The following is a 22276-nucleotide window of genomic DNA, read 5'->3' on the forward strand; positions in this document are numbered from 1 at the left end:
TTAAAACCTGCTATTTTAAAACTATGAATGATTTTCAAGCTAAGATGAATCTGGATTCAGGTATGCAGTTCTGTTTTCAATATTTTGGTTGACACTGGTTATAATACAGTACAATGTTTTTGTTTTTTCTTCTTTGAGATTAGCCAGGATATTATTTTAAACATTAGGGGAAGAATCCGGTTTTCTCTGTATATTGCCTTATATGATGGCTTTAAGACTGCTACTTTCTCCCTCTTTTTCCTGTGAAACTAAGGAGAGGAGACCACATTGTAGAGGGTCTCCTGAATGGATATTAATGCAAGTTCTTTTAAATTGCATCCTATTACATTATGTGTCAACAGAAGTTATATTGGGCTCCTCTTCCATAACCTAATCAATGTGGCATTGCATGGAGAAAACTACTAAGGTATTAAGGAACCCCCTGTTTGTTGTAGTCGTGGCAGTCAGCTCATTTTTATTGCTGGGCCTGTTGTCTCCCCTCTTCCTCTTGCCAATACTAAAAAGATTCTCAATGCCATGAGGTCATATGTTTAACAAGCAATCAAGCACAGTATTTGCATTTCCATTACAAATGTACGCAAAACTATGTTGATATTCTGCTAATTTGGAAAATGCTATTTTTACATTTGCAGTATTTTCAAATAAATAGGTAAAACAACTTCAACTGCACATGAATACATTTGTTTATACGACAATTCTTGAAAACGACATGGCATGAGCATGTCTTCCCAGCTTTTTATTGCCATTACACTGTCACAAGTACAGAGCAACAAAATGAATTCTCTGCATTTAACCCATCCCCTTGGGGAGCAGTGGGCTGCCATCTATATTTCAGCACTAGGGCTAAAAGTAAATACTCAGTCTCCTCAATATCAATTCAAATATGTTGGAACCATCATCCTCCAACTACCTCCAGTCTTCTTTGTGTTTTAACAAGGCACTAAGGTCCAATTGCAGACGATGTGACCCATGTGATGCGAAAAGTGTTTCCATTGCAGTTCCACCTCATTTATTGCAGTGTTTCCACTTAGCAAATTTATTTTTGTAATTAGAATATGAGCAATCTGATGGTTAGTTGAAACAGAGCACATTGAATAAGGCTTTTATGTCTGAAAAAAATGCTTTATAAAGCTTTTAAGTAGACAGAATGCTGACATTTAACTCAATAAACACAGTAACGACATTAGCAGATGACTTGATTTCCCACAGCAAGTGTAAAAACATTTCAATGAAATGCAAAAAGCTTTGTTTCTGTGCCCCTCGCACATCCTCCAGTCTCCTTGATTTCCAGATGAAATAGAAAATTGAAATAGATCTGAATAAAGTAGGACAGCTCAAGCATTGCCTCTTGTTGGAGAGTGGCTTGACTCTAACAGCTGTAGCACATGTGCTTTGGTTAAATTGAGGAACACAGACTTAAACTGCCTTCTGAACTCCTGCTATATTTTTAAATGTTGCATTTATTTTAAAGCTGCAGTTATCACTGTTGCCAGATAATCTTTTTTCTTTCACGTGTTTTCCTTCCACTTAGTTTTTTCTTCTTGTTGTGACTTACCCTTCATATGAAAGCTTTGCAGGACAGCTGTCAAGTCAGCAATCTTTTGCATCACAAGGCAATCACCCAACATCAGGGCTTATGTAACATTTGGTTTTTGGGAAACTAAATAGTGTGTTTCATTATCTGTAAACTGTCATAGTAAAATGGAGGAGAGGAAAATGCTTGAACTATATCTATATATTGGCTGGTGTTTAAAGAATCCATATAATAGCAGAACTTTCCTTTTTAAATTAAACTGCTAAAATTAGAGTTACAGATATAAATCTTTACAATGAATGAAGGAACCCTTTGTTTAAAAATAAATTGAATAGATTACACAAAGATTCTCTCACTTTTGTAGATGTAATATCAGATATTTTATTTTAGGTTTGCCTTTTGCCATTTTTTGCAAATTACTGTAACAAGTTCAGCAGCCACACTCTGAGATAAATAAGGGGCTCTATTTGATAGTAGTGATCACCTTCACTCCTCTCTCTCCTGCACTCCACCCTCTGTCTCCTCTATTCCATATAATATTTCAAAAAGATCTGAGTACCTGAGTCTGATGAAGCCTGCTCTCTTTCTAAATGATCAGCAGACTTCTTTTCTCTGGTTATCAGTGCATTTTTTTTTTAATCTCTCATTAGACCTCAGAAGAAAGGCCATCTGACTAAATGACTCTTGTAGATAGTGGCTGAGGTGTAAGTCCATGTGTGCACTATTGGCCCCTGTGTGTGTATAACTCTTTATAGTACAAATAATCTGTGTGGGTGTAGCGGTTGATGGATCATGAGGAAAAAAAAAAGAAACTCAGAGTTCTTAAGTACCACTACACATGAAAAGGATGGAAGAGGACGTATGTCTACCAATAATTCAAGAAGTAGAAGTGCATTCTGGAGGAAAGTCACAATCAGAAAAGAGAGGGGGTTTTCTTGATACATTAATTATTAACTAATGATTTGGTGATATCTCTGTCATTTATTTCACTAAATGTTCTCATACTCTCACAGACGGTGAAAATTCCACGTTCATGTTGGTTGCGCCCAGAACTAAGGCTCTGGAGCCATCTAAGTTACACTTTTATTGAATAGAAAAAACAGACTTTGGTCACTTATAACAAGTTGTAGTCTTGTTACCAACTACAAACCTTTAAAATGTCACAGCATTTACTCCCTGACACAGAGCAGCCACTGTTCTATATTATCTGTTTGGCAATTTAGCTGACCTTCAGGAACAAGATCAGCAGTTTTGATTTAGCGGACTTTGTGAGATCACTAAACGTGCACAGTGTGTGAATGCTTAGAGAGGAGAAGAGTAGAGTGAATAAAGTTTGAAAGTCCTGTTCAGTTCAGGATGCTTGTATCATGTGATTGCAGTTCCTTTGTCCATCTTGCTTTGATTGTTTAAGCTTTTGGATGCTAGAAGAGAATGTCGTGAGGTCATGTCTTTTGCACTAATAGACAAAGTGCTGTGAAAACATCTTTGCCTCCTTACAGATTTCTTATATTTTCACCTTTTAGTCAAACTAAATGCTAAAGCTTAAAATACAAAGACAACCTGGGTAAAAAGAGAAAGTTTACTTGCAGAGACTATTTTTTATCCCTAAGCAGAAATGTTAGCCCTTCTTTTGCAGGATTGTTCTATTTCAGCCACATTAGAAGGTTTTCAAGCATAACTGGCATGTTAAAGGTCATGCCACTTCGATTTAAGTCTAAAACCTTAATCTTATTTTAGCCTCTCCAGGGTTGACTTTTCTTATGTGCTTCACCTCTTTTTCCAGGATTTTTTTTTTTTTAACAAGGAGCAGATTTCATGATTTCATTAATGGCAGCAAGTCATCCAGCTCCTGAAGCAGCAAAGCAGCTCCAGGCCATCCCCGTATCAAGACGTTTGTCCATCTTTCTTATTGTAGAATCATGAATACTGACCTTAAGGCAAGTGAGGCTTCTAGTGCTTTAGAAGTTGCACTGGGTCACTTGTTGACCTTTATGATGAGTCATTGATGTCTTCTTGGATACTTTTGTTATCCCTACAACTCCTTGGTAGGTCCAACAGGGTTTTTGCTCCACATGTAGCTAAACTCAGCTGTCCAAAAATTTATCACCGAACTTAAAAAAAATCTTTTGCACAATAGCATATGTTTATGTCAAAATCATTTCCACTTAGTGATACAGAATATCATCTACTTGTATCACATATTTATTAAATAATCAAAAGCAATTGTGTAACAAACAGCACAAGACCAGCAAAAAGGACATTCATTTCTCACTTTTCCATCACTACGTTAACAGTGCCATAAAACATTTATTTGTCCCTTTACAAATTTCTTCTGTTTCAGAACCAATGAACCAACCGTTTTTTGTTTCGTTTTTGGTAATAAAGAGAGGGGTTATTATTATAAAAATGATTAAAAATAGCCTAACATTAATCTTTGAAGCGTTCAGAGCCTTCAGAGCGTTGGCCAATAGGCCTAGACAGTGGTTTGAAAGACAACGGGTTGTTGTCATGAACAATCTTCCAATGTCTCATTCATCGGGGCCAGACTAAATTACACATTTAATCTCAGATTTAGTCTGGTCTACCGGCTACTTTATCATCCATTTGCTGACATGAAATCCTTGTTGAAACACACAAAAAAATTTAACAGTGGCTGTCTGCTGCAGAAAGTTTGGGATAGTTGAGTTTTTTTAAATGGAATTCTTTATATTCATGAAATGAAATCTGAAACAATATCCTTATCTAATGGAACAGCATAAACCGTTAGGAAAAAAAGAACTGTAGGGTTGCAAAATGGCCATGGCATGCTGAGTGTAATTTCTCTAAAGACCGAACGTCCAACTTAAGTTATTACAGAAATCTTTTCTGAGGGAATAAGGACTCATTGCACAATCAACCGCCCAGCTGCCTGTTCTAAATAATAAAAAAGGAGAAAATGACGTGTCTTCTTGTTCAAGAATAAAAGTTACTGATGTCACAGTTGTGCATCACATTTCCATTAATCCAGACCCTTATCTTATTTTCTCATTCCTTACTTCTAATATATTTCCAAGCAGAGAAGCTTAGAAAACTACGCACAACATAGATTTGATTTGTTTTGGCATGTCTTGTAAAAATTTATTGACATGATTTTTTTATGAAAACATTTTTGGCTTCCTTATTGTAATGTATTTGTTAATTTAATAATATGCAAAACCATAAACAAACTACTGTAAAATCAAAACAAGCAAAGTGCTTCTAGGGGAAGTTGAGCTTTTCTCCAAAAACATTTTCAGATTATTAGGTTGAAGCTGAGTCAGAGTAGGTTATGACCTTCATGTTTCTGCAGCATTTGTCAATCCTTGCACTGCATTCCTATAAATAAAATATCACCACAAGCAATTGAGCTGGAACAAGATGGTGAAAATATATATATTTTTATTATTTGTTTTATTTTCCTGATGCATAAAAATAAGAATACCCTTTAGATGTTTGTAATGATAAGGTTAAGCCAATGCTGTATTTTTATTAGTGAGCAGGAAGTAAGTAATGTGAATATTAATATGCCAAAGAAAGAACTGCTTTTGACTAATTTGCATGCACCTCTATGTCTGCTCAAATGTCTAGAAATCGCTCAGAAGTGTAAAGGTCAGCCTTTATGTATGTGGTAGGTGTTAACCCTGTGACTGGCTAGTCACTTAATGCATACTATTTCAAGTTCCCTACCCTGGAAATAGTAACATTGCATTTTGGATAAAAGCAGAGGCTGTAAAAAGGCTATTGACAAACAGAAAATAAGAGTAGAGATGAGGCAGAAAGATGGGGTAAGAAATCTCAAAGCTGTATGATCCAATTTTTTTACAACCTATTTCCAGCCACTGTTTGCTTTATTCATGCAATAGATCCATGAAGCAGATTGCTCTCAATGCGTTTCTCTAAAGAATTTCCTTGTGTAGCATTTGTCATTTCTTGAGCCCCAGAATTTTCTTAGAATTTTAAGAGTGCTTTCTTAATATTTAAGAAAATATAATATCAGAATAAAATGTATAAATCGGTCAGCTGCTCAGATGCTGGAGTTTCATAAAGACAGTAGAAAAATGAATTCCTTTAACAGACTCATTTAGAGTCATTGATCAATGTCCAAAATGCAATTGAATTTAAAATTATCACACAAAATATATAAAGATATACTGAACTGTTATTGCCTAAAAACTTGAAGGCTTTTACTCAACAGAAGTATACCTTCAGTGGCATCCCTGTCCTGTTTTGTCATTTGTTTGTCGATACGTATGTTATTATGTTATTCGGTAGATCAAATAGTCTTTCAGCAGATAGCCATTTTTCAATTAAATTTAAAACTCAACTAACTTCCAACAAGTTGTGAAAATAATTCTGGACAGGTTTCTGATAGCTATTAAAGTAATTAAACAAAATGAAATGTTCTTCAAAAATACAACGCATCACTATGTGGCTGTAATTTACTTAAATGCATAAAAATATGGGCACATTTCATTACATGTGGGTTGTTGTATCAGTACAGAAAGACCCCAAGATAGTTTTTGTATAATAACCCCACAGCTGTTAGCCCAAAATGTAAGTTATTTTAAGTAAAACATAGATGAAACCATTTCCTATTATACCTTTAAACGCAGTACAGCTTTAAGGGCAATCTCTTTTTTTTTTTTTTTTTACGCTAGAGCCCTGAAGTGAACAAGTGTGATACAGGGGATAATCCTTCGCAAATCCTGGTTGTGCACGTCCCCATCTTTTTCGGGTTGTCAAGCGTGATGTGAGTGATGCTCCCCAAAAGGAAAGAGTAATAAGCATGTGTCTAAAAGCATGTTTTTCTTTTTCTTTTTTTTCTTTTTTACAAGCATTTAGCTCAAAATGACAAATAAACTTAAAACATACATAAAACAAGGAATTAGGTCATGGTTCACTTTTTTTTCTTTAAAATCTTATACCTTCAACATGCCTGTTTATTTATATATTTATAAGGTGTGCCAACTGTGTGAGGCAAATGCACTTGTGCGTTAAAAAGTATTGCTGAGAATACAAGATGCTCCCATGAAAACTTTTTAAAGCTTACTTTGTCAAAATATCATGAAACCTTAAAAAAACAGCATATGAAAATATGATAGTATATAATGAAGGACCTTCTCTTACAAACTTCTCTTTTAAGCTATTAAATACACTTGTTTGTTCAGCAGCCTCTACTGTTTGAAAAAGGAACTGCAATGACCTGTATGGACGTGACACAAAGAAACACCTGTATCAGTAAGAGTAGAACCAGAGACCAGTGAGGTTATAATGTGACAGTTTACCAGCATCTCTGACTCCCACTGTGTGCTAAATGTGTTGACATGAAACACATGGATTCTATAATGAATGCAAATTCAGCAAAAAGGGAAATGCAACCCTAGCTCTTTACATAGTCAAATATAGCAAGTTAGAAATATAGTTTTTAACCGCTTTCAAATCTTTTTCTAGTTCAAGTTTAAAATTTAATGGCATAAGAGGACCGCACTGACCTGCTGGGCCATTGTGTATTAATTTTGTCTTTCCAAAAAGGTTTTCTTTGAAAATGATAACACGCTTTTCTTGAATACATAGTTTTCAGATCATCACTTCTTTTTTTTATTATTTGCTTTTGAAGAAAAAGAAGTGTTTGCCAAACCGGATTAACAGAGCAGAAATCATAGAAGAATAGTTCCTAACCATCACAGCTGGGAAGAGCATGACTCCACTGGTGATTCTGGTCACAAACGATTGGCTCCTGATCACTGAGTGTGTATCCGGCGTTGCATGTAAATGAGACATGCGAGCCGATGGAAAAGCTACTGCCATGGCGACGACCGTTGACTGGGATACCGGGGTCGAGGCAGGAGTCTGACTCCATCTTCACACCTGAAAATAACATTGCACAAGAACAAACAAGGTGAGTAAATGTGTTTGTAAAAAATACCTCTATCAGCCAGTTTGTTGGTCTTACTTTCATATCTGATGCTGAAACCCGCTGAGGAGCGGCTGTTGTCGGTAGTGAATAACAGGAACAGGAAGTTGGATGTGGAAATCAGGAAATGAGGTGCTTGGGTGCCGTGGTATTCGCCAATCAGAGGAGACGAGGCAGATGGGCCATCTCTAATCTCCAGTGTGTCATAGTTAACCTCTGTCTGGAACCTAGACAAACAAACAAAAAGTATGGACATATGAAATCAGACAACTTTACAGATACATGCAGGGTATTCAAACTATCCAATTATTGTCAAACAGAACATTTGAATATATTGCTGTTAGAACATTACATAGTATTACCAGAAAGGTGCAATTTCTTCCTCCTCTGACAGAGCTAAGCAGGGTTAAATTAGAACAGGCTAATGTCAATTTGATCATTTTTATTGATTTTTAAAAATCTAATTAATAAATCAAGATTTTCACATTTAAATGTAATTTATTTTGTTTTTAGGGTAGAATTATCTCAACATATATTTAAATACTATGTGCTTTAGAGCTTTTGTTTAAATGTTTTTTACAAGAAAATAGAGGGCTTTACTCAAGATACATTTTGCATGTGAACTTCAGCTGCATCTGCTTCATATCAAAGACAAACATATGTTTGGGCAACTTAAAAGATCAGTGAAATTAGCAAGATATCAGGGATAAAACATAAAATGAAGATACATCATTTCAAAAAAGTATTTTTTTGTTTCTTTCTTACAAAAAGCCTTCAAAACGTGCTTGTAATCTTTGAAAATAGTCTTGAGCTTTGGAGGCTTCTACGGGTGTTTTTAATTTATATCTTTGATTTTGTATCTTCAGTGAAAAAACATACCTTATTTGTGATGCAATTATTTTTCATTCCCCGCCCCACCCCCCAATTTAATATACCGTATGTGTAATACGATCTTAGAAACACAACAACCTACAAATTACAGACCCATCAGATCTACTGCAGATTTTTAGGACCAATACTTGACAAATTATGAGTCAAGAAAAAAAACATTTCTCATACAGGCAATTAAAAGCATGATGTTGGCTGAAAATAATCAGGCCTTGGGAGTGAGTCATCCATCATAACAATAACTGACCAGTTCAGTGAAAAATGAACTAGCCTTTGCCACGGACATGTGCATTAATTCGCAAATGAAATACCTCCTAGGTGATGAAGATGACTTGGGCTTTACATCACGTCCCAAAATTACAAATTTCAGCTGTAGCAGTTTCAAGCTCCAGCACATTTTTCCACGGCTTGTTGCCAGGAAAGATGTGTAAATAACAACATTAATCATTTACTGCAGCTTTATATATATCTCTATTTCTCACAGTACTGAAGACTTAATTATATAGTATGTAAGCAACCAAAAAAATACCACAAACTATGTAGTTCATAAGAGCTCAATTTAACCTTCAAATGCAGAATACTAATAACTTACTTGTCAAAGTGTATTTTTACAGCATGGTCTTTCTGTGCCTCAATGACCCACTGACAGTTAAGAGAATCTTTATAAAACGATGGCCAACCAGGAGACAGAATGACACCAGTAGGGGCGGTAAGATGGCCTCCACAAGGAGCTGGAGAAAGGTGGAAAAAAAAAATACACACACACATGACAATGATTAAAAAAATATTCATTTTTGTTTTGTATAAGCACCAAAATTGCATGCCATTAAGTTTGCAGATTTACTCTTTATTTTCTACTTTCTAATCCCTTTTGGAATTTGTTCAGTTTATACACTACTTACTGTACATCTAAAATTATGCTAAGTCAATATTCCAGTAAACAAATCTAACTTTCTCTCATTTGAAAAACACCTTAATTAGGTTATGTTATTTCATAGGGGAAATCAAAAATATGTTTAAGTGTCAAATGATTCAAAAAATGTATCTTAAGATAAGTGAAACTTAGAAAACTGCAGTGTACAAGACTTGCTCTGGGACTAGATTATAGATTAGAAGACTCAGTGAAGTTAAAGAATAATCATGTTAGGTTTGCTCTTAATTATCTTACTTTATATATTTTTTCTTTACTTTTAAGTTCTCAGTTGGTAAATCATATTTTCGATTCACAACAAGAAAAGAAAGTTAGCAGGACAGAGTACATCTCAGTTACTGCCCATTCAGTACCTGGTGTGACCACCATTTGACTCAGTGCAATGCACCATTTGACCAAGTGCAACTCATCCCCTTTGCATAGAGTTGACCAGGTTGCCAATTGTGTCCTGTGGAATGTTGGTCCACTCCTCTTCAATGGCTGTGTCAAGTTTCTGGATATTGGCACGAACTGATACACGCTGTCCATTCGCCGATACAGAGCATTCCAAATATGCTCAACCGGGGACACGTCCAGTGAGTAGGCCAGCCTTGCAACAACTGGGACTTTTTTAGCTTTCAAGAATTGTGTAAAGATCCTTGCAGCATGGGGCCGTGCATTTTCCCGCTGCAACATGAGGTGATGTTCTTGGATGTATGGCACCACAATGGGCCTCTGGCTTTCATCAGGGTATATCTGTGCATTTAAAATGCAACTTTGTTCTTCATCCATAACAGACACCTGCCCATACATGACCCCACCGCGGGCCACTCGATCTACAACATTGACTTCAGAAAACCGCTCACCAACACAATGTCACACATGCTGTCTGCCACCTGCCCTGAACGGTGCAAACCAAGATTCATGCGTGTAGAGAACACATCTCCAACGTGCCAGATGCCAGACATGCAGATGAGCTTTCTCTGAGATGGTTTTTTTGACATATTGGTTATGTAAACTGATTGTTTCAGCAGCTGTTTAAGTGGCTGGTCTCAGACAATCTTGGAGGGGAACATGCTGTGGAGGTCTGTGACTGACATGGTTACATGTGGTCTGCGGTTGTGAGGCTGGCTGGATGTACTGCCAAATTCCCTGAAATGCCTTTGGAGATGGCTTATGGTAGAGAAATGAACATACATGAGCAACAGCTTTGGTTGACATTCCTTCTGTCAGCGAACAAATCCTCAAATCTTGCGACATCTGTTGCATTTTGATTTGTTATAAAACTGCACCTCTCAGAGTGGCCTTTTATTGTGGGCAGTTTAAACGACCCCTGTGCACTAATCTTGGTGTCTAATCAGTATCTTGACATGGCACACCTTTGAGTCAGTGTCGATTACCTAAGCAAAGGACAAGTGATCACTTTCAAAGATATAGACTGGTTTGTGCTCAATATTTGAGGGATATTTTTATATTGTGTATGTGGAAAAAGTTTTAGATCGTTGAGTTACTCTTAAACAAAATGGGAGCAACACCAAAAGGGTTGCATTTCTATATTGTTGAGCGTATGTTTCCAGATTAGCTAAGGCATTGCTATTCAATATAATATTCCATCCATCCATCATCAGTGTGGAGAAATTAAAAGCAATGTATGAAAAAAAAAAATCACTCTTCTGTTGAAAAGATAAATTGGGAGTAAATTTCTTTGATGCTTTGCAATATTAGAAATATTTCTTTGTGTTCACCTTCACATCGGGGAACAGCTGCAGACCAAACAACATTTCCATCCTGAATGATACAAGTCACCTGATCCGACCCCTGGGAAAAAAAATAGTTTCATCAAAGTTGTTTTTACTCTCTAAAATGTGCATTGCTAAAAAGTATACAGATTTTACTTGAGAACAAAATAGCTGATGAAGTAAGAAGTCACATTTTTACCTGTGTTCTGATGAATCCCTGATCACAGCGAAAAGCCACTGAGCTGCCGAGCTGAAACTGGTCACCATACCTTTGTCCATTGACTGGAACACCTGGGTCATGACACTCATTCTGCCCAAATGCTTGTAGGGGACAAAGCAAAAGAAAAGTGGTCAAAATAGCAAAATACTTAGAACCAAATGTTTTTCCAAAGAATACAGAGGTTGGGTCAGATGTCAGGGCAGATGTTGAGCACGTTCAGTGACTAGCATTACTAGAACAGAACTATATAAATTCAGACCATTAACAATTTTCAATAGAAAAAAATGCAGTGTATAGCTGACATGTATAAAACCGGCATTGCATTAAAATGGATTAAAAAAAGTCTCCTCTATAATGGATGATTTGATTATATGTTGGTTTTCAATACAATCTAAGCCTAAAATGGGTAATAAGGAAAACATAAATGAATAGGACACCACTGCTCTATCAATGTCATTAAATGTGACAACTCCACCGGTACAGAAATATGGGAATGAAATTATCTGTATGTGAATTCAACCTTGTCATGTTTGGCTTATATTATCCACATTCCAGAGATTAACCTGATTCCAGGCAGAGCACATATCCAATGATTTGACATGTCTCAGGTTGATTAGCTACTGATGGGGAGGAAATGAGCTCAAAATGAAATGAAAAACACAGAGGAAAAAAACGAGGGACAGAAGAAACTGTGAGCATGCAAATTTAAAGAATGTGCACATATCATAGCGCTTATATGATAGAATACAGATTTGTATTAAATAGACTCTATAAATCAAAATGCATATAATTTTCAAAGACATTGTTTGACTCTACTCAGATGTCAAATAAAAACAGCAGCCCTGTGTCTAATGCACCAGGAAAAATATGTGTTTGAGAGGAGGTTAAAAAGAAATTACTGAGAGCAAAAAGTAAAGAAAAGAAAACTTCACTGGATTAAACCTTATTGTAAGGGACATAAAAAGATAACATCATACCAACAGCTCAGACAAGCAAAAATAATGATGAAGAGCTTTTGTTATTATATGGAGACATTCTTTATAAAAAGCTGAAGATGAATCAATCACATTTTCAAGCAAGACAATGATCGAACTCACAGCCAGGGAAACTATTTGTTCAAGAAAGAAAATAAGAAAGAATTAACCAAACAATCATCTGACTTGAACACAACTTATTTTCAGTTTTTTTTTTATTGAATTTAAGAAAGCAGACCAGAAATAGCAACATTTTATGTCACTTTTATTAATAAAAGGGTCCAATTGTATAATACAAGCAATACCTGACGCCAATAATGTTAATGGACTTATTGTTTAGATAGGGTGAGGAGCTCGGTCATTCGGGAGAGGCTCAGTGTAGAGCCGGTTCTCCTCCACATCAAGACGAGTCAGTTGAGGTGGCTCGGACATCTTCTTCGGATGCCCCCTGGACGCCTCCCTTGGGAGGTGTTCCAGGCACGTCCCACTGGGAGGAGGCCCAGGGGACGACCCAGGACACGCTGGAGAGACTACGTCTCTCGGCTGGCCTGGGAGCGCCTAGGGCTTCCCCTAGCAGAACTGGAGGAGGTGTCTGCGGAGAGGGAAGTCTGGGAGTCTCTGCTTAGTCTGCTGCCCCCGCGACCCGGTTCCGGATAAAGCGGGAGACGACGAAGACGAAGACTTATTGTTTTTGATTGTCTTGTATGTTAGGATAATCTAGATCACATATGTGAAAGTCAAGGCCTGAATTGTTTATCCATGGCCCCCTGGATAATATTTAATTACCATTAGAACCGGCCCACAGGCCACGGCCGCTTGTGCTTGCTGCTGTGACTTCGCATCCTGCCGTTGCATTGTGGGGAATGTAGTGTTGGTGCGGATGTGTTGCACGCACCAAATCTACATTCTCAGGGGAAAACAAAATTGTGTTTTTCTTTTCTTTTTGTTGTTCTTTGCATGTTTGGATTGTTTTGGTCTTTGCTTTTCATCCTTTAACAATCTAAGCTGGGCTGAAGTCGGTGGCCTGAGGAGGCGGAGTGAAGCCGAATTAAAAGGAGCCTGGATGGAGGGAGGGGACACGCTGATGAGCTAGGGGCAGCTTGGATCCACATGATACTCTGGTCGAGACGGAGCGCAGACCTCTGACCTGACTGCCGTCTGTTCACCTCCCAGTATTCTGTGCCTGAAGTGCGGATCCCACCTGCCCCTCGCTCGGCAGCGTGTCCGTCTCTTTGACCAGCAGGATCAGCTCCCCTCTCCTTCAATCCAGGCTCCTTTTATTTGGCTTCAATCAGCCTCTGCTCACACCTGTAGTCTGTAGTCTTTTTGATTCTTGTGTCCTTTTTGGTATTGCTCTGCTTTTTGTTTAATAAATTCCTCTGGCTGAATTCTGGGTCCGCTGTCATCTTTCATCACAAAAATTTTATATTTCTTTGTACAAGATGTGATTTTTCTTTGAAGAAAGTATTGTTTTGTCTGTGTGCTATAGATTTTCATGTTTTATTTTATTTTTCATTTGAATAGACTGCAGATAAGAGGCATGAGAGAGAATACAAATGATTAGATTTTTCCTATTTTACTATTTGAAAGCAGTGATCTGTAGGATCATAGTACAGCACAGTAATGCATTTTCGGTTTATAATGCATGCACTTTCATTTATGTATTTATCTCAATAAGTTTATTAATATAATAAAAGTTTCTTAATAATTTAGAGATTAATATTTTGTTTAAAAAAAATGTGTTAGGTCTTGGTTCAATAGGCGATGTTCATTTCAACATCTTTTAATAAACATTTAACCAGTCGGGTCCTCGGCTTGTAGCTAATTTGTTTGTTTTGGCCCTCGGTGTGTTTGACTTTGACATCCCTGATCCAGATTGTTACTAATGTTTGGTGTGAATTTGATGTCAATTGAGCCCATTAGAGTTCTGTCCAGCACTTTTCCCACACTGTTGTTATTTCTTTGAATTTACTTGCCTTTTTCTTAACTTTAAAAATCTTCACAGTGAAGAAGTGCTAATAATAGTGGCATCTATCTTGAAAAAAATAAATAAAACCCTGCTTTCAAATACAAAAAAATCACAATAGAAATTAAACATGACATATTGCAAATAGCTTACACCAAACAAAAAAAAAAAAATAATAATTTAAAGGAACAGTTATTAGCTAGGACTGATTATTTGGCTCCATAAACTGCCTTAAGCAGTCTTGTGTGTGTCATCACCATATTCGACTTTTTAAAAACATTATTATTCAAGCAGTACAAAAACACCTCAAGCAACTTCTGTTAAAACTAACACATGCATTAAAATGTTAATGGCCCATCTTACTAAACTGGGTAAAGATACCCTGTATTAATTATGTCAACAAGTACTGATTAAGTAGGGAATCAAAAATGTTATCATTAAAAGCTCATAATTGGAAACTTTTTCAATTTCAGTGGGAACTACTCAAGTTTGTACATATGATAAATAACAAACGCATTGAAGTTTCTTGTAAGCAGCTTTTTTTTTTAATATAAATATGCTGAAACAAAAAAAGCAATTTAATATGTCAAATGTCACCCCTAAAGGAAGAGCTGGAGACAAGGTCATTTATGGAGGCAGTGTGTGAAATGGTGCAAAGCTGCATAGTAATCATACAAAATGAATCAAAATCATTCATGCACAACTTGTTCGACCTACAGCATTCCAGGTAAACACACAGGCTGCAAAAGTCAGTTTAAAAGTCTGACAGAATGAAACAGACCTTAACAAGTTGATGACCTGCATAAAGCAGAGCTAATCAGACTGCTCATGCTATCACCTTTACTTTGTATATCACTTTTACTGGAATTTAGTCTTTTGCCTCATTTGGAGCTTTCAACACTTATCTAAACAATGAATAACACAAGTAAAGGATTAATTAAACATATTTCAACTCAACTGCTATTGAACTTTTCATAAAGTTTAAATGATGATTAGGATATAGTTGCAGCTATCTGCTCCAGCTATGCATGTCAACTTTATAATGGTGGCATCTTTTAATTAGTTATGCTGCAGATTATGTGGTTTGACAAGGATCCAATTCGACTTAGCTGTTACTTACAATTGCAAGGTTAAGTTAACAAATGAACACCACTTGCAAGAATTTATCAGAGCATATTGATTATGGACTAATGGAAAGTCACGATAAGAGAGAAACCAGGACAAGTTAGAAAGCCAAATAATATTTTCTAAATACTTAAAGCCCTGTCTTTAGTTCTGAAAGTATGGACAACCCATGAAATGCTATTTTTAATGGTTGTCATTATCAGAATAAATTTCCTAATAAACATAAATAATATATATATATTTTTTCAAATTATGAAAAAATGCAATTCCAGACTGATTGTTGTGCAAAGACATGTCGGGTTACAATCTCTTTTAATGTCATAATATGGATTAAAAGTTAATCCTTGTTAGAGTATCCCAAACATTCAGTGATTTTGCTACTAAAAAAAGTTGTTTTCTCAAACTCTCGATGGAGAACATTTTAAGATACCCTCAGCTATATGTCCTGTCACATTGCAGTGAAATTAGGTAAGCCAAAATGACATAATCTGTAAACATGGTATATTAGTCTGGAAAGGACCAGGTAGAGTCTGATTTTAAAGTCTGGACTAAAAAGGTCAGTGGATACAGATAAGGACCAATCAGATCTATTTAAATAGAAAACGGGCGGTTGTTGAGGTTTTAAAGAAATATTCAGCTCATGGTAGAATAATAGCTTCCAGCTTTTTTTTTTTTTTAAAGAACGTCATAAAAATACTGCTCCTTTACGGCCATTCTCATGACTCTTATGGGTACAATTCTGACGCTAAGAGTAAACACCTGCCTCCCACTATGTGATTGGTCTGGTGAATTTGAGAGTCTCCACATAGAGAATCACTGTGTATTGAAATCACACTATGTAAGTCATTGTGGCTGGCCACATAGCAATGTCCCTAAACACCTTGTAGAGCACACACTATCAAATGGACTGACAGAAGCAGGTAAACAGGTATGCAGTACATACTTGTATAACTGATATTGAAGCCTTTCCCAGTATTGGAATGGTCAGACTGGAATTCCAGTCTCATTATATGTCCATTTGATGCAATCTGTGATGGAACGTCTTTTCCTGAGAAGGTCCCAAATGTTGTTGCCTCAGACAGACCTAAAATAAAACAAATTGCAGATGAGATTTTCAGAGATGCCTCAAAACATCAACAAACCATTTTTATATCAAATCAAAGAGTACAGGGAATATGATCTTCCTAAATCCGTCAAAGTCCAGCTTTGAAGTACTCCTGTTCATACTGTTGAATTTTCCACTTCTAGGTTAACTAGGGAATGTGTTTTCCAGTCACTTTCTAATAGTGTAGGAGTGTACTACTGTATGCACACAAGTGTGCAAAGTGAGAGTATTATTGTTATGACACTTCACAATAAATTATTCTTAATCTAATAGTATAATGTGAAATTAACAGTAAATGACATGAAAAACTAACACTATTCTTCCCACAGTTCATGCAGTGTAGAACAGAATAGAGTAGATTAAAACAGAATAGAACAGAATAGACCAAAAACCAGAACAGAATAAAATAGAACTCAAACATGTAGATGTGCCGGCAGCAAAGCAGAATTGGAAAATTAAATCATAGAGGTACACACAAGGAAGGAAAACAAAACAATTAAAACAAACGTTTTCAAATAGACAGCACCGCAAACATTCTTCGAAACCGGAATGCTCACATCAATTGCCTGAACTATGTGACAGCAGAGAGCCTTGTGGTTGGCCCTCTCGGCATCAAACTCTCCAGACATAATCGCACTGACATCTTTCACAAGCTGACAATACTCAAAGCGAACATTCCGGAGGGAAATATTTGTTTACTCAAAAGGTCCTGAGAGAACAGTCGAAGTACAAGACTGTGTACTGGATCCAAACTTTTACCCTGGAGAGTGAAGCTTCTCAGTCCTGATATCTACTGAAAGGTTAACTGCACCATCTACAAGTTTTCATTATCCACTGAATGAAATATGTGAATGTAAGATAATTTCCTTATACCAACAGAATACTGTAATTCTGACAATGTATGAGCAGTGAAAATGTATTGATAGTCCTCATAGTTCCTACTTCCCAGTAGTTCTTGTATTCTGAAACTGTTAGACAAGCTGTTAATATTGTGTCTCTTGCTATAGCAGTGCAAATATACAAACTAGCCAATTCAGGGATTAGTGATCGTAATTATTTTAAGTTTCTGATAAATCTCAAAAAGCATTTAGGCCTAACCAACATTAGTATGGGAAAGCATGGGAAAAAACTACTCTGATCAAAAGTGATTTTGACCAATTATGCTGAAATAAGAAACTTTCAAAGTGGTCTAACATCAGCACAAAAACATCCTAAAGACAGAGAAATAATGTAGAAAAGAGGACATAAACAATGTTATCCTAAAGCAAAGGAAAGAGGGGCATGAAAAGATCTTGTTCTTGTTACAGCCTTTAATATCAACTAAGCTAAATCTTAAAGGAGATTAAACAGCTTCTAACTACAAAAATCGAAATCTTGACTATATTAAACTTAATTGAAAATGATTTAGGGAGTCAAATTGTATACAACAGAAATGGGCATGGAAAGGGAGGTGAGAAAGAAAGAGGGTATAAGAACTAAGGGGAGAGAAAGAGATAGAGATAGGAAAGAGCGCATGAAAAGAGAGGAAAACAACACAAAACAGCAAAAACAGACAACTCAGAAGATATACAGCAACTCGTAGAAGTTGGCTTCCACACCTGTATGAGACGAGAGGAACCGAAAACAAAGACAACAACAGACAACCAAAGTAAAAATAAGAAAAGCTGCTCTTGCAGCTTGGATCCCTTAGATATCCATGTGTGTCGCAGTCAAAACCTCTGGTGATTACACTATATTAATCAGGGTAGTATATATCTGTAGCAGCAGCTTAGTGTCTAGTATTATTGTGTATTTGTAAACACCTGGAACCTAACTTGCATGGTATGTATGCATACGAATGCTTGTGCAAAAAGGTTTCACTAAGCTTCTTCAGAAGGAAAATATTCTTAAAAGCAGGTGTGGGTGGCAGCATGATGTAATTCTTGAGATGGACTACGTCCCAAAGTCATCTACATGACTGAGGTTTGTTGACAGTAGCTGTTGATGAAGTACAATGGCCTCCAAAAGGATTAGTATCTTAATGTCCAAATATTCTGTACCATATAATTCAGAGTTAAATAGAAGTTGGTGTTAACGAGCAACTGAACATGTGTAACTAATAATGTGGTTGCTGCTAATATGTTTAATATGTTTATATTTGATAAAGTCATTTTAAAATATCTACACATTCAAACCTTAACATTTTTATCTGATGTTATTTACAGCTTTTGGTTTAACATGTTATGAGATTACTGCATTTGAACAGATATACAAACCACACTTTATGCTCAAAAATATATTTTACAATTACCTTTACCAGTCTGGATGTGATTTTTAAGGTGTTTTTGGATTCATACATTTATCTAAAAATGCTAAATTCATGTAAAACCCTTGTTAAGATTCTAGGTTCAATATTAGCTAAATAAATATTTTCACTACTTTTTGGTCTCAAGTAACAAAAGTACATTGAGTTGTTGTAAAGAAAGTTACTGTCAGCTTTGCATAAAGGGAGGTTGTACCAACCAGATGAAAAGGTCTGTGAACAATCGAAGTTAGGATTTGATGAGACTGTTGTACTTTCCATCAGTGATTTGCGGATACTAAAACCCTCCTTTTTCCTAATCTATAAATAGTGCCTCTTGGAATATCTAGGCATCCTAGCCTTTGAAGGCATTTGCTCCATTAAAAATATTGGGGCACTGTTTTTGCAGCTGTAGTAGGTTGAATACTTTGGAGACATAAGAGAATACACTTTAGTTCATTCCAGGAAAACTATTTTTTAAAGCATCCGTTTCAGTTTGTGTTGGTCTGTTTGAAAATATTGCTTGATGGAAGGTTCTGTTGATTAGTCAGAGTAGTTAGGGCTGAAGATGGGATGAAGAATTTAAAACCAACAGGAGGCCAGACTGGATATGGTTACACAAAGTTTCCCAAGATTTTTATTATTGTTACCCAATTGGCATACAAATAATATAATGGTGGAAAATGTATTCTGGACTCCAGTGTTTTATTTTACTGTGATTCTAATCTTTCTATTCCTGATTCCTGTTTGAAATAAAAATGCAGTTGAGAGAAAATATCCTTTACATACATACTATATTCTTTACAGGCTATAATATCTCATTTTCAGTTAATGCTACTGTAGATGTCCTAACACCATGGCAGGAAAGATTTAACGGGCCCATCATCCCCGTAGGGTTTTATGATTGCAATAACTTTAAGATTGCCCTCTACAGCCTTTACAGACCTCACTGGGAACCCGATGAATGACCCCAAAGCTTCCCACAAAAACTGCCCAAGACATGCATCCTCTGTGTTCTTTGTGGCACGTGTGTGTTAAAACATCTGACTATTTTCCTCAACTTATGAGGAATACAATAAAATAACAAGGGGAGGACCAGAACACTGCCCAGATTATTAATTTGATTATGTAATGTACCTAATATGCAAGTAAAGTTTATATCCAGGAATACGTCTACAGAAGGCACCACTAGTAATGTAAAAATATAGATATGAAACTTTATGAACAACTGTATTAATTTAACATGAAACAATGAGTAAGGGGTTAATAACGGCTTGTTATCTAGATTGAGCAGTTCTTGATAGACCAGATGTGGCTTAATGCCCATAATACTGACGAATTGAGGGTGAAAAGCATACATAACTATTCATTTATGTATTTTCTGCACTGGTTAAAATTCCTATCTCCAACTAAGGTAAACAACTTTAAAATGTATTCCTTAGTAATTGCTTGTGGTAATTTTCAAGTTCACTGTGTAGCTTACATTTAAAACTATCAATTGTACAGTTTAGATTTGCAGGTGAGGCCTATCCCATTTGATATTTCTATGAGAAGTACTTTTCATATTCTCATATTTGATCTGGATTTAATTTAATTCAATGTAATCTGTTTTATATGACTTTCATGTTGTTTTTTTTCTCTCTTTTATTAACTGTTCCATCTTTCTGATATCATATATTTAAGCCCAGCAGGAATATAATACTGTTCCTGTACAGAACAAATTTCTTAATCAATTACTACAAAAATGTTTAATTAAAAGACACAGGTCAATAATTATTTTTGTAATGTAAAACATTTAAAAAAACATAAACAGTTATTTGATCTCAGGTTGCACCAGTGTGCTTAACTTTTAATTTACTGATCTGTCTACATTCTCACCCATATCTCTGTTTATAAGACACTAATCAGGTCCAAAAATAAAGATACTGGATACAAGCAAGAAAAACAAGCTTTCTTCAAAGGATGGGTATATAGGGTAAAGAACCCCTTCATTGGAGGGAGCTCAGAACAGAGCAGCTACTTCTCCATATTAACAGGAATCAGTCAAAGTAGTTAAGGCATTGCATTGGATTGCCCACTTGGTAATTCTCTTAGGTGGTTTACTGTGAATGTCCTACTACACAGAAAATAAGAAGGCCCTGGGATGCAACTGATTAGGCTGGAGGATGTTGCTGAATGGGAGGGATTGCTCCAGTTTCCTCCTTGACCTGTTAACCCTGTAACCTGACATTGGATAAGCAAAAAGCAATGAATTGATGGATGTTTGGTAATTTTTTGTTCATAAAGTTTACAACTTGTTTCAGTACCTAATGGGTGTATTCAAACTTGGCATATCTGGAGGTTCTGTAACCAAAGGTTGATTTTTCCAGTTTAGGGGTTCCCGGAATGTGATGCTTTTGACTTGAGTTTAGTATCTAGTTTTTTGTGACTTGAGAAATTGAGTTAAGACTAGTTATAGACCCTATAGTATTTTTCAATAATGGTCGAATGTAATTCCTGCTGACTCTCCCCTGTAGATGCATATCTAGAAAAAAAACAAAACAAAAAAAAAAAAAAATTAAAAAAAACTGAGGGTGACTTAACAAAAGCTACAGAGGAGAGCATGGCAGCATGCAGCTGTCTCAGAAAAATATTGTTATTGTTGCTTACGATAGAAGATTAATGTTAAATGGTTAAGAAAGAAGACTGAATTATCACATTTGATCTGTAAATTTAGGAGTGCGTTTGAGTTTATTTGACAGAAATAAGAGTGCAGCTCAATGCAGCCTCCCAGAAAAAAATTTAAATAAAAAAATAAAACAAAAGAATATTAGTGCTGCTGATAAGAAATTCCCGCTGCACTTAACACATCAGGCTATATTACTGCATTTCATCCTCAAATATTAAAAAAGTGTTTTTTTGTGTCCCCCTGCTGTCTAACTTGGCAGTCTGAAGGTAAAAAAAAAGTCTGTTCTTAAATTATAAATTTCTGTCTGCCTTCAATACTCAGTAGTTGAGAAATCCAAAAAAGAGGGGAAAGGAATCAATTTCAAATTGTTAATCCTGGCACTAACATAAATGCAGTGCAGCCTTACTGAATTTTATTTTATCGAAAACGACTTTCATTTTAACACGTTTATTTTATGACATTATAGACTTTTTTAAAACTCTTTTTTAACCTCTAAATGCCTGTTTTCTTCTCTTCTAGTGTACCTTGATGCTATTTGTAGCACCTGTGCTTCTAGGCTGAAATGGAAGACTTTGACAGGTGTCATGAATTAGCTTGATTGTATTTAGATTAAGACAAAACACATTTTTTGGCCACTGGGAAAGAGACCAGCTAGGAGTCCTGGTCAATAACAAATATGTCAATTTTTGGAGGTGTTTTCCCCCAAGGCTCTTAAAACAGCAATTATCAAACAGCCAAGCTGCTACTGCAGAATTACAGGCCCATTTCAAAGCTCCCCTACTAAAAGTATTGAAAAAGATGTGTTTCAATAGTTAAGCCTCTTCCTAACAATGACCAGTGACTTCAACATCTTCCAGCCAGGCTAGATTATTTTTGTAATAAAATAAAAATCTTTTAATAATAACATAACATCCTCCACTCTATATTTAAATAC

At 36.0% G+C, this 22276-nt stretch overlaps 1 protein-coding gene across 1 annotated transcript in view; it reads right to left on the reverse strand.

Moving 5' to 3' along the window:
- The window catches only part of csmd1 (CUB and Sushi multiple domains 1), a 576851-nt gene that overhangs the window by 165114 nt on the left and 389461 nt on the right, over positions 1-22276 (reverse strand). The window contains exons 15-20 of the mRNA XM_015374130.1: positions 16232-16372; positions 11203-11324; positions 11010-11082; positions 8947-9085; positions 7506-7693; positions 7232-7420 (exon numbers count right to left, since the gene is read on the reverse strand). Coding sequence (XP_015229616.1) covers positions 7232-7420; positions 7506-7693; positions 8947-9085; positions 11010-11082; positions 11203-11324; positions 16232-16372 — 852 coding nt within the window. The remainder of the gene's footprint in view (positions 1-7231; positions 7421-7505; positions 7694-8946; positions 9086-11009; positions 11083-11202; positions 11325-16231; positions 16373-22276) is intronic.

This window comes from Cyprinodon variegatus, unplaced genomic scaffold (assembly GCF_000732505.1).
Source record: "Cyprinodon variegatus isolate N-32 unplaced genomic scaffold, C_variegatus-1.0 Scaffold5, whole genome shotgun sequence".
Taxonomy (NCBI): Eukaryota; Metazoa; Chordata; class Actinopteri; order Cyprinodontiformes; family Cyprinodontidae; genus Cyprinodon; species Cyprinodon variegatus.